Genomic DNA, 13,888 nt, shown 5'->3' on the forward strand with positions numbered 1-13,888 from the left:
AAATCTATAAAATATATGTATTTTTAAAAATGACAGTCAATGACAAAATGAGTATGAAAAATGCCTGGGCAGTTTCTTTATGCACTACAACTATATTCAGATTGTCTTTTAATAAACACATGAAATCTGATCAATTTATAAAATTGTAGTTTTTTTAAAAAATATGGTCTGTCTTAGGATTATAGTGTTGAGCTTACTAATTTTTAGTGGTGAATTAAAATCAGATTTGTAGAGGCAAGTTAAAAAAAAATGGCACTTGAGCCCGGCTGGTGTGTCTCAGTGGTTGAGCGTCGACATATGAACCAGGAGGTCAGGGGTTGCAGGTTTGATCCCTACTGGGGGTGTGCAGAAGGCAGCCGATCAATGATTCTCTCTCATTATTGATGTTTCTCTCTCTCCCTCTCCCTTCCTCTCAGAAATAAATACAAATGTATTTTTTAAAAAATGGCACTTGAGCCTTAGCTGGGTTGCTCAATAGTTAGAGCATTAGCCCATAGACTGAATACTCCCGGGTTCGATTCCAGTCAAGGGTACATACCTCAGTTGCAGTCTCCATCACTGGCCCTGGTCAGGGCACATGTAGGAGGCAACCAATCAATGTATCTCTCTCACATCTATGTTTTTCTCTCTGTCTCTCCCTCTCCCTTCCACTCTCTAAAAATAAATGAATATCCTTGTATTTAAAAAAATGGCACTTGAGTTACTTTCCAAAATACCATTAGAAGATGTTCTCATCAGCAGTTGAAAATGTCCAAGCATATTCTCAGTTGAAAAAGGTTTATTTTACATAGTCACATAAAAAATTAGTTTTAACAGTGACCCAAACACATTTCTTACTGTATTTTAAAAATCTGAGCTTAAACATAACTAAATGCAAAAGAATGGATGACAGGTTTTGCTGTGTTGTATTAGAAAAACATTTAGGCTGTGACATAAGACCTACTTCTCAAACCTAGCAAGACCCCCATGGTATATGCAATAACATACAGCATATACCTTTAAAATCAGATTAAGGAATAATGTTGGTTTTGCTTGAAGTGCCCATGTAGTCATTTGTGAACTTCACAAAGTACATGCTTCACAGAGACAACTGGGTACAGTCAATTCATTCAAAACTATGTAGTCATCTTAAGTAAAAAAGGAATGGAAAAAAATTTTAAACAGATGACAAGTGGGCCCCTAAAAGTGTTAAAGTCATGCCTTATGGAAATGATGTCCACTGGAAGTTAAATAATTAAGCATTTAAAACTTAAGCAATAAGTGAAAGCCGATTTAACCCTTTGCGGTCGTTTGTCTACTCTCAGCCACCAAAGCTTTTTTACCGTTCCTGTTGTATGTCTGCTCTCAGCCACCACAGCAAGGAACCGTACGAATCTTAACTCTATTCATTCATGTATCAGTTCATAATTTCTCTGAAAGCTCTTAAGTGTCTAAGCGACCTTGTCATGAATAAGCGACCTTGTCATGAACCAAAACATTGCCCCGACAAATCGGAGATATCGAAACTCAACATAAACAAACACGGTCGTTCCACACTCGCCATGCAAAACACCGTGGCGAGTCAGTCGCCTTTTGAGAGTGAAAAAATCGACAAGCTTCGGAGATACTTTGCAGAATTCCAAATAAAGCTTTACAAATTACATTTAACTGTAATTAGGCATTCTCGCTTGTTAAGATATTTCAAAATAATACTCCAAAATGGCAAAAAGAAAGTTATCGAAAGAAGTGTACTGTGAATCTAAAAGTAACGATGAAGAGTTTTATTTTGGCACCTTGAATACTGACTCTGACGTAGAAAGTGATAACGTTAGTAGTGATTCTACTAGTAGTGACGTAGTTCCAAAAAAGAATTAATAAATCTTGTTTGTCCTTCATAATCTTGCATGTTATGTATCACTGCTCTTTCAATGGAAATTAATTCCGACCAGTACGACACCCATGTCCAAATTTAATACGACCGCAAAGGGTTAAGATATCAGCAAATAATTCATGTAGGTTTTATAAGACCACATACTACAATACAAATTAGATACCAAAAACATTACCCTAAACTCATCTAAAATTATAGTCTGAGTAAGTTATCAGTAGAACACTGTATTCTAAATGTAAATTTTAAACAAAAGAGAACCTGTTTAAGAGATAGGCTATACTTGGAGGGCACTTCTGCTTAGAGCAATAAACAATTCTCTTAAAATGTATGATCATACATTTTCAAAAACATAGTCTAAAAATATGTTTGTGTTGTGAAGCACAGAAAGAATAATTTGAGTGCTTAAAAGCAAAAGAGGTAGGCAGCTTTGGTGAAAATGAGCATGTCCCACTGCTAGGGGACAAAGGCAAATTAAAGGCCTAGAGCATTTCTTGGGATACAGTGAGAAGAATAAGTTAATAAAAAGAAAAATAAACTGTAGTTTAACAAGCAAGTTAAGGTCCAGTACCAGTGGATAAGGGAAATGTTGAAAAGACAGAAAATTGTATTTATTGTACTGTATTAGCATCAGCACTTGAGCTTTTCCGTATCAATAAGCCCTGAGAAGAAGAAATCATAAGACCTAATAGCTAAATTTTTTAAATTGATTTTTAGAGAGAGGAAGGAAGAGGGATAGAGAGATAGAAACATCGATGAGAGAGAAACATCATCTATTGGCTGCCTCCTGCATGCCCCCAATAGGGGATCAAAGCTGGGCATGTGCCCTGACTAGGAATTGAACCAGTGACTTCTTGGTTCATAGTTCGGTGTTCAACCACTAAGCCATATCGGCCGAGCAAGACCTACTATTTAGATATCAAAAAATATAACTCTGACTTTTAAATACTAGTACATCAGTTATACCACCATACGTCTCCATTCCACTTTCAGCCAAAACGTAACTGTGGCTGGATTTCATTATTAGATGCTATTTAAAGTTATATGCTGCCATATTGCTCCTCTCATTAATAATCTAAGAGCTTTTCCATGTATGTGAAGACAATAATAAAAAAAAACTGGCCTATTTACCAAAATCTTTACTTGCATAATATGAAAATTGTTTTTTTGAGATGAGATTGTCAGAGGCAATATGCAAAGCACATTAAGGGCTTGAGCGAGTCAGACATTTATGGAAATATTTTCCTGCAGGAATTGGTTTTCTGTAACAGTTCTTAATCAAGGGTAACCCTAGGAGGGAGACAGAGTCAAGTGCCGATTCCTGTCCATGTAGTTAAATCATGTGTTATGTACATCATCCACAGTACTGAGCAGATATTAGCAAATGACTTTTAAATTTGAAAAGACTCTATGATTTAAAAACACATTGAGTGTAGTTCGACAAAGATCAATGCTATTGCAATGAAGTTTAAGGCTTATCTAAACTTCTTACTGTAACAACACAATGCAATAATTAATTTAAAAGCAGCAGTCTTATTCAAATGAATTATGCCTTTTGGTAGACAGGCCAGATCATAATCATTTTAAAGAATCTGGATAAAGGCTATGACTGGCTTTTTTTTTTTTTTTACAGAGAGAAGGAATGAGACCGAGACCTCTCCTTTGTTCCAACTGAAGTGTTTTCAAAGAAAAGAACTGCTCTTCTGTCCTACCCTCTCTCCCCATCCCTAATTGTTAGAGGTATGCTACTCTCAAATGAAACCAGTAAGTGGTGTCAAGCTGCGCTCTATAAGGCCTAGAGGTTCCTCAGAGTTGCCTTGTGGAACAGGGAGAAGGAAAGAAGGTGGGTTCTAGGCCCCCTCCACTCAAAAGAAAGGAAAAAAAAACTGGAAACTGGTAATTTGTGTTTTCTCCATAAGGTATATTTTTAGGATATCTCACCTTTATCCATATAATCATGCATTTTGTATTTCTTTCAAATAACTCTTTGAAAAAAGGCTAGGGAAAACGCATTTACTCTCTTATTCTACCAATATTCATAATGGAAACTGTGGCAAAAGGAATGATAAATGACTGCTGCTGGACATATGACCAAACCTATATACATTTTCACTGAAGTTAACTGTAGTTACTGTCATATACCTGTCTCACCAAAATAATTTCAGTGACCCAAAATACACGTCTTTGTTTTGCAAAAATTTTAATAAAATATGCCATATCCTGACTATTTTTAAATGCTGTAAAACCAATCAGACTATAAACCATCTCTTGACAGTATCAATTATCTTAAAGACTATTAAAATAAGACATTGTGGCCATTTGGATTTTACTTTGTGTCATAAGTGGTATGAGTCTTAATTATGATATTTTTACCTGACAGATGACATACGACACAGTATCTCCAGCTTTCACCTTTCTGCCTCCTTGAGAATTTAACCAGAGAGCGACATGTACGTGAGGTAGGTTTTTTTTATCAGGGTAATCCTGAGGATCCTTTGTCAATGCCTAAAAGAGAAAAAGAGGGAACAAAATGCCCCAAACTTTAAAAGAAAACCCTTCTCACACAGCTATACACTAATATATCTTTGCTAGAATCATACATAAACATAGAAATGACATAAGATATATGTAGAAAACACTGTCACAGAATCTTTAGACATTCCATCCTCCTGCATTTAGTAACTAATGTAACCAGATGCAACCTTGACAAAAAAAAAAATAAAAATACAAGTTTATGGGCTATGACACATAATACTTACACATAAAAAAATAAGACTATAAATTCAATCTTAGAGTTTCTCCTAATGTTTGCGATTCTCTCACTGAATTAACTGATCAGTTAGGACTGATGGATGACGGATAACAGCTACTCTGACTTACGGATGTGTTTCTCAAAAGCTTTTCTAGCCTAAATAAATCCCAAAGGTACCATAAATCACTGGATTTACTCCCACTGTCAACTTAAGCTCTACAAAGGCAGAATGATGAGTCTCTAACAGAAAGTAAGCGCCAGGAATGCACCCTTACTCACAGCTGCATTCCCAGTGCTCAGAATGATACCTGACGTACAGTAGCAACCAAATGTTTGCAGGATAAATGATGTCACTCACTCTAAATTAATTCACTAAGTTCAAGCATAATGTCATGCACGGGTAAAATAGCCAATCAAAGTACAACACAGACCAACAGAGTTTAATGTAAGAGAGTACGCAAAGTTCACTGACATGGTTTCAGATTCCACATTATAAATAACCTTTAAAAAACACTACTTAGAGAGTCTTGGTGTAGAATCAAAGAAGAATATGCACAATTATCTGAAAAAAGTTACTGAAATACATCTCCATTTTCCAACAACGTATTTGTGGAAACTGGATTTTCTTCCTATACTCAACCTAAGCCACACATCACAACAAATTGGATGTGCAAGCACATGAGAATCCAGATGTATTCTCCTAAACTGGACATTAAAAAGATCTGCAAAATTGTAAAATGATGTCACTCCTCTGGCTAATTTGTTTTTGTTTTAAAATAGTTATTTTATAATGTTATTTTTATAATACCATGATGGGCTTATTGCTGTTAAATAAATAAATGCTCTTAAAATTTCTCAGTTTTAATTTCTAGCACAGTAAATATCAACACAAACCACATAAACCAAAGCTCTTAGAGGCCTCAATTATTTTCAGAGTGTGAAGGTGTCCTGAGGCTAGGAAATCTGAGAACTGTTACAGATTAGAATAAAGCAGGTCCTCAAACACGGCTGCACATACCCACATTATATACACTTTCTAAATCAGACGCTCAGTGTACGAGAGTGCCTAGGAAACTCTCCAAGTATTTGAATCTCCTCAAACTTGAATTATGCGAAGTCTTGATTGACTCAGTTGGGTAATAGAGCCTAGAAATCTTAATCAATATAACTCTACTTGAGAAAACCATTATCTTCTCCAATTGACTATACTTCAGTGCAATGTTAAGAAATTCTGAATTTCATCTGACATACTTTCCAATTATTAAATTGGGACTATTGGGGGTTTTACAAGCTAGTTTTAGGTGCCTTGATTTTGGGGGGAAAATGCTTTCTGGTGGTTTAGGCTCAAATTAGCCACTTCTATAAAAATCAGCTGTCACATTTTGTGTTACTTTATGAAATATATTTAAGCTAAGACTACAGTAGTTCAGAAAATCAGTTGTTTGTGGCAACAAGGGCTAAAATTTTATAGTGGTAAATACCACTTCATCCCTCCACCCTAGGCTAACCTCCCATTTTCAACTCCTACCAGCATCATCTATAGCTATTGAAATTTTATTATCTATATCTATATCTACATCTATCTATCCATCCTGTAATAAGACCATCCACAACCAGTCATATACATAGACTCTTCTATTCCACTGCTTTTTCAAAGAGATAAAAGTAAAAACTGAAATGCTCACAAGTTTTAAACAGTATAAATATTCAGACAAATGTTAACAGGACAAATCACCTCTGACATATAAACAGCTTACCGTCAGTGGTTCTCAACCTTCCTAATGCCGGGGCCCTTTAATACAGTTCCTCATGTTGTGGTGACCCCCAACCATAAAATTATTTTCGTTGCTACTTCATAACTGTAATTTTGCTACTGTTATGAATCGTAATGTAAATATCTGATATGCAGGATGTATTTTCATTGTTCGCGACCCACAGGTTGAGAACCGCTGCAGGAATAATTATTAAATAGAGAGTCTTTTCATTAGAATTTATTGTAGTTATATCTGCAGAAATTCTTTTTTATTGAATATTGAATTTATTGGGGTGACATTGGTTAATAAAATTATATAGGTTTCAGATATACAATTCTGTATATTGCATTGTGTTTTGAAAAATAAGTATAAAAATAGAGGACAGTAAATATCTTCAAGAGACCATTAACATCTTGAAAATATAGACCATGCTTTGCTCATTCACTTTTATAACCCAGAATCTAGTACTGTGCACATAAGAAGTACTCCATGTTTGATGAATAGATGATTAAATAAGCAAATGAGTTCTTTTATAGCTCACTTCAAGTGAAATGGAGGATATATAGACAGTAAGTCAGTTTCAGTTCTGCCACAGGAAAAAAACTATGCACAGCCCCATTCACACTAAGTACTATTATCCTATATAATAAAAACCTAATAATATGCTAAGTGTCTGGTCGTCCATTCAACCAAAGTGTAATACGCTAATGATATGCTAAGGCTGCTCAACCACTCACTATGACATGCACTGATCACCAGGGGGCAGACAGTTGACTTGTCGACCAGTCACTATGATGTGCACTGACCACAAGGGGGCAGATGCTCTGACCGGTAGGTTAGCTTGCTGCTGGCATCTAGCCGATTGGGACTAGGTGAGATAGGCAGGACACGCCCTGGAGCCCTCCCTTGGTCCATCCCCAGCTGGCCAACCTCCTGCATCCCTCCCTGGCCCCAACCGTGCACCAGTGGGGTCCCTTGGCCTGGCCTGCACCCTCTCACAATCCGGGACCCCTCAGGGGATGTCAGAGAGCCAGTTTTGGCCCGATCCCGCAGGCCAGGCCGAGGGACCCCACTAGTGCACGAATTCATGCACTGGGCATCTAGTTAATGATAATAATGTATCACTGTAAGTTGATAATTATCAAAGCTGAGTGATGGGTACATGGGGGTTCATGATACCAGTCTACTTCTATATCAAATTTTAAAATTTTCAATAATAAAAACTTTAAAATAACAAAATTGTAGACTGTTCATGAGAACTTGAAGACTGCCAGTATGTTTATGACTCCAGGTTTCTTTGCACACTAGTAATACTGTCTCATCATTCATATGAGATGACGGTGTGGGCCCACTACCCTAGAGGACATGTGCTCAGTGTTATTTTGCCAATAATGTATTCATGTTTAGACTAAGCCTTCCAAACTCATGGAATCACACACTTCTAAGAAGTTAGACAGTGTCAAGGATACAGTCTGCAGAATAGATGCTAAAATTGATCAGAGGCAGATTAAAGTAATAACTCTTACTCAATTCAAATTTTTGAGAGACAAAACAAAATCTAAAAAGAAACCATTTTCTAGATTTTACAAGTAGTTCCATGCCATTGCATCACTTAAAGTGAAGAGCTAGTGCCAAGGTACACATTCTCTTATAATTCAATATTTTTATGTATAAATGAATGTCTTCTTTTGTGACTAAAGATATCACGGGTCAAAGTGTAATGAACAAGTGACTTACCTAAGACTAAATACAAACCATAAGAACATACATAGAAAATATTCATTCTCTCTAGAAATCAAAGAAATGTAAATGAAATCCAATAGTGAAATTTTGTTTCATATCCATTATGGTAGCAATGTTTTATTTAAATATCACCAATGATTGCATCGCCAGTGAAATATCACCAATACAAGCAAATCTGTGGTGAAATTGGCACATATTTTCTTATTATCAATTGGTATCACCTTCTTGCAAAGCAATTTGACAATAGCCATACAGATCTTCGTATCTTTTGACTCAAATATTCCACTTCAAGGATTCTAAACTAAGAAAGTAACTGATCCGAAAACAAAAAGTTAAATGGACAAAGATGTTTAATATAGTTATTTACAATAGCAAAAATAAATAATTTAAATAATCAAACAAAAAATTTAAATAAAGTTTTATCAGTGAAATATAAGATTAACACACTGATATACAAGATGGTTTTTAAGGTAATATAAAAATGTGAAAAAAATTGCTTATGTTAAGTGAAAATAGATTTCAGTATTTTAATATTGTAATTGCTGCAACGTAAAAATGTTTGCAAAAATGGCAAGCATTGCTTTTTTTCTTTTGATAGTATTTCTCTTTTAAAATACAATTTTTTATTTTTAAGTTAGATTATATCCTATATTATTTTGTATTAGTTACATGTGTACAGTATAGTGGTTAGACAATCATATACTTTACAAAGCCAGGTGGGTACTGAAAATATTGGGGCAAGCATTACTTTTATCATAAGCGAACTATGATTGAGTTTTAATTCTAAAATTTCCATTTAATGTAAAGATTATATTATCTTTTATTAAAATTACATTTTATGAGCTTGGAGAACAAAATCTATTTATCACAAAACTGCTAAAATGGTATTTACAAAATTAGCTTCTAAGTATGTAAGGGTACTTACTCTTTGTGAATGGGAAAAATCTGTAACCTAACATCTTGTAAATGAGGATTTTATTTTTTCAAACTAGGTAAGAAAAAAGTATTCCCTATTTTCAACAACTAAGACTGCCCATAAAGCGTAACTTATAGTTAGGTCCTAAAAAACCTGCTTAATTACAGTACCTCTAAGGATCACCTTCTGTGGAGTTACAGGCACTCACGCACGCACATGCTCTCTCTCTCTCAGCTGACAGGCCTGACCCCAAACAACTATAACTTAGGAGGACTATGAAGAAGGCAGTACTCTCTAGTCCCTGAAACATTAACTAACTATATTACTGTACAGAAACTCTACAGCGGTTCTCAACCTGTGGGTCGCGACCCCTTTGGGGTCGAACGACCCTTTCACAGGGGTCGCCTAAGACCATCGGAAAACACATATAACATTACATATTATTTTTGTGATTAATCACTATGCTTTAATGATGTCCAATTTGTAACAATGAAAATACATCCTGCATATCAGATATTTACACTGTGATTCATAACAGTGGCAACATTACAGTTATGAAGTAGCAATGAAAATAATTTTATGGTTGGGGGTCACCACAACATGAGGAACTGTATTAAAAGGTCACAGCATTAGGAAGGTTGAGAACCACTGGTCTAGGAAGAAGGCTTCCATGAATTAAAGTAAGAATGAAGAGAGAAGGCCCTGCAGCAGACATGGAGGTACCAGTGGCTGGAACAGGAAGTTTTATGCTAATGCGCAGTCTGTGAGATAGTTGTTAAGCAGCTTTCATCACCAGCTAGAATTTATTTCAATTGCAAGGATGAGGTGGTTCTTCAACTATCTGAAGGAGGAGAAAAACACGTGGCAACAGCTGGGCTCAGCAATAAATGCTACATTTACCTTGTTAATTTCAAACCGGCTCACTGGGACACTGCCATTTAGCACATCTTCTCCAATTTCTATTAACCTCTTTTGAATATTTTCCACTATAGTGTCCCGGCTTTGATCAGAAAGAATCTGGCCAATGACAAAGCTGCAAAAAAAGAGAGGGACCGATTTTTTAAATATCATACTTCATTAATAAAGGTGAAAAAAGATAAATGCCAATAGATTAACATGTGGACAAGAACTGTAATAAAAGCTAACATGAGGGTTAAAGTCTAAAAGGCCATTACTATTTGTTTTTTAACATTAACTCTGCCAAAGGTTTACCAACCTTGGACTGTCAGGTTTGCCCTTAGACATACAGATAATTTTTTATGCAGCATCTAATGCATCATACAAAAGTACAGACAGAAAGGGTATATATTCCATTGTATTTTTAAGCCATTACAAAATTCAAAAGCAGTTATACTCTACTCATAAGTTAAAATGTCAGACGATAAGTATTTCACTTTCCTCATAAAGCACCAAGATGTTAGCTCTGATATCAAGATATCATCTCTGCCTTAGATGATCATTAGCTAAGTAAGTAGAAATATACAGCTCTCTATGTAAATTTTAAAAACACACAAATATTTCAAACTTTTCTTTCTTCAGCTTCATTATATTGCTCAGTGTTCTTCTCTAACTTTACACTATTCCTTAAAAACGTCGCGTTATTCCACCAGACTCCCACAAAAAAGGAAAAAAAGAAAACGAAAAGGAGTAAGAAAGCCAATATTTTATCCATTTCTGAGAAAAATGCAGAGCGAGGGTTTGACAGCTGCATTATAATTTGTCAGAAAAAGAACCCTGACAAAAACATTTGTATAGCTTTAATTACTAATACATTTCTAACTCAGAGAAATTTACTTCTATTATGATGCATCTTTTCTTGGAAAACACAAAGCTGAAGAGAACACTCTAATCGACAGTCTATACAAAGTACTTTCATCTTTGGTACATTTGGGGGCAATGAAGCATTTCAAACTACATTTCATAAAAGGCTAACAGTGACCTATACTTGGATGATCAACTTTGCCTAATCAAGAGTAGTTTGCAGAAGCAACAATTGCTCACAATCTCCTGACTTGAAAACAAGAGGAAGAATGGAAAACAAGTAAAATATGCTGATATTCAGCAATGTTAAAATTAATTTAAAATTTCGCTTTCAAGAAAAAAAAATTCTTCTATTTTCAGAATGGCTCAGGATCACAAACCAGGAATATCTGGAAAGATGGCAAATAACGTATCCAACAATTCATTTTCTAAATGGGTGTTTTATAAATTAATATGATCCTAAAAAAATGAAACAGGTCTTAATACAATCTTTAGTCTCAGGTGCAAAGCTAGGGGGTCACTCATGAGGTACATAATATTTCTGAGGGACATATGGTTTTTGAGAACTAGCTCTTAAATTAACCTTAGGTAAGAATATTTGCACACAAATTATACTGGTGGGAACAAAGTCTCACTCCATGGTCCACTCTGAATCCTAGGACATTTTAAGCCATAAAATGGGGATGCCTTAACAATTATGTTCCTAAAAGGTTCTAGGACAGTGGTTCTCAACCTTTGCTGCACATTAGATTCACCTGGGAATCTTTTTAAAATCCTGATGTCTGGGCCTCATCCTCCAGAAATCCTGTTTCTTTGTTACTAATGTTGTGGCTCCACCCCATAACAAAGAAGCAGAATTTGCAGAGGATGAAGCCCAGAAATCAGGATTTTAAAAAAGATTCCCAGGTGATTCTAATGTGCAGCCACGGTTGAGAACCACTGTTCTAGGATAATACAGGAACACAATACATGGCACTCTCTAATAGGAATATTAAAGCAAAAGCATAGAAAAACAAAACAACATTAAACAAAACCAACTCTGTAAGGATCAAAATGTGAAAGTTTACCCTCACCATGAGTAAAAACTCATGAGATGAATTCTACAGCAAGCATCTCTTACTGAACCAGTGTGGCTTTTTAAAAATGTATCAAACTCCCCTCCAAATAAGTAAGAATTATTAATATGCAATAATAACAATAAGAAAAAAGAAGCTGTGTCCTTGTGCTTGGCAGAATCATAAGTGTTGTCCATGTCATTCACACCTGAATTTTTAAAAGACAAACAACAAAATAAAAAACCAAAGCAGAACTCACTTTCCAGTATCTTTAGCAAGATCACACCAATCTCTTCTAACTATATCTAATCCTTTCAGCTCCTGTTTAGTGACGTAATTCCCATCCGATGTTGGTTCTACAACCAGAGCAGCATATTTCTTTTTCTTCAACAGTAGTAGAGACTTGAAAATTCCATCAATGTCGATTTCAAGCAGTTTGTACAATTTATTCACTTCACTTTTTACCTGTGAAAATTTCAATCATTAATATTATATTCTCAAACATCTAGTAGGAAGAACATGAACATGCTACAAATTCCCAGGAGTTAATCTAAACAGAACTTGAAGTCACACGATACTAGAATGCATTTACTCAGCATATATGGAACACGATATTTTTAGATTCAATGCAGAACACTTAAAAAAAAAAGCACAAGGACAGAACTGGCAGGGTTAGCCTCAAGAATTATAAAAATTATGACACAGTCTTTTTAAAATCTAAAAGCGTATGTACTTACCTTCAAACTACTGAATTAGAGATTACACAGTCCAGAAATAAGTAAAACTTGAGCTATTAAAATAATGTCTATAATCTCGCTGTACCTTGAATATAAGTACCTTAAATATAAGCAAATAAATACATGCTGAACAAATAAATGAACAGTCACCTGCTCTTTACTGATAGGGACATGGCACAGACCATCGCCTCTAGGGAAAATATATAGTTTTTCAAGGTCCAATATGAATACAATATGCTAGGCTTACTCTCAAGTGAAGACTACAGCTCAAATTTCATACATTTCAGAGAAGACAGGTAGGAAGGTCTTAGTTTGTAAGATGATACCTTATTTTTAGTTTATTGAAACAATATTTTAACATAGTAAGTGCTCAAGAAACACTAAGTGTGCTAAGTGTGCTAACATTTGTAGTAGGCTACAAATGATTATTTTTAAATGTTCCCTTATCTTTTCAAATATATTTTAAGTACACCAATTAAAATTATAGATGTGTGTATAGGCATGTAGGTAGGTAGGTACTTATTCATATCAAATAGTGTATGAAAGGCATCTGAACGCTACTAGAGACATTTCTCCTTATGAATAACCCTGCGATAAGTACTCACTTGATAACATCTTAAACTTATCAGACTTAGACTGTTCTCAAAGGCCAACCATATCTATCATTTAAGGAAAAAACAATTTTAATTTTATCCTCAAAACAATTAGAGAAGAGGCTAAGAAAAATAAAAGAGGATGAAGAACTGAAGGCACTACGTTTATTATTTCCAGAAGCACACAATGTACATATACATGAATTTATGAAGTTCCAAGTTGAAAATAATTCACAAAAGTAGATAAAACAGATAATTTTATCAAATTATCTCACCTTGTTTCCCAATTTAAATACTTCTTCCAGATTGGTGCTATTGGTGTTTATCATTATTGAATCTGTATCTCCATAAATAACTTCAAGATTCATCTAATGAAAAGCAAGAATTATAAAAATTAACAACTAAAACATGGTGACCATTATGCATAATGAAACTAGAGATTTTCCATACAGAAATCACACATTCCAAGGATTTTTCCAAAGGTTATATTTACTCTTATCCATATTGTGAGGAGTGTACAAATGAAAATTAAGCCCCAATATACCAGAAAGGTGAACACTGCCACATTAAAACATCTCCTTAATTTTCTTAAAACAGATATTACAATGGCAGGGGAAGTGTCTAGTTTTAATGGAAACAAAATGTGTAACTGAATAATACAAAGGAGGATAAGAGACTAGGAAAGGGGGACTATATTTACTCACTGTACC

General features: G+C 34.9%; 1 protein-coding gene across 1 annotated transcript in view; it reads right to left on the reverse strand.

The window, feature by feature from the left end:
- POLA1 (DNA polymerase alpha 1, catalytic subunit) overlaps nucleotides 1–13,888 on the reverse strand; it is a 317,031-nt gene that overhangs the window by 189,417 nt on the left and 113,726 nt on the right. Inside the window, exons 28-31 of the mRNA XM_059680284.1 lie at nucleotides 13,454–13,546; nucleotides 12,108–12,313; nucleotides 9,933–10,065; nucleotides 4,241–4,372 (exon numbers count right to left, since the gene is read on the reverse strand). Of these exons, the coding sequence (XP_059536267.1) occupies nucleotides 4,241–4,372; nucleotides 9,933–10,065; nucleotides 12,108–12,313; nucleotides 13,454–13,546 (564 nt within the window). The remainder of the gene's footprint in view (nucleotides 1–4,240; nucleotides 4,373–9,932; nucleotides 10,066–12,107; nucleotides 12,314–13,453; nucleotides 13,547–13,888) is intronic.

This window comes from Myotis daubentonii, chromosome X, assembly GCF_963259705.1.
Source record: "Myotis daubentonii chromosome X, mMyoDau2.1, whole genome shotgun sequence".
NCBI lineage: Eukaryota > Metazoa > Chordata > Mammalia > Chiroptera > Vespertilionidae > Myotis > Myotis daubentonii.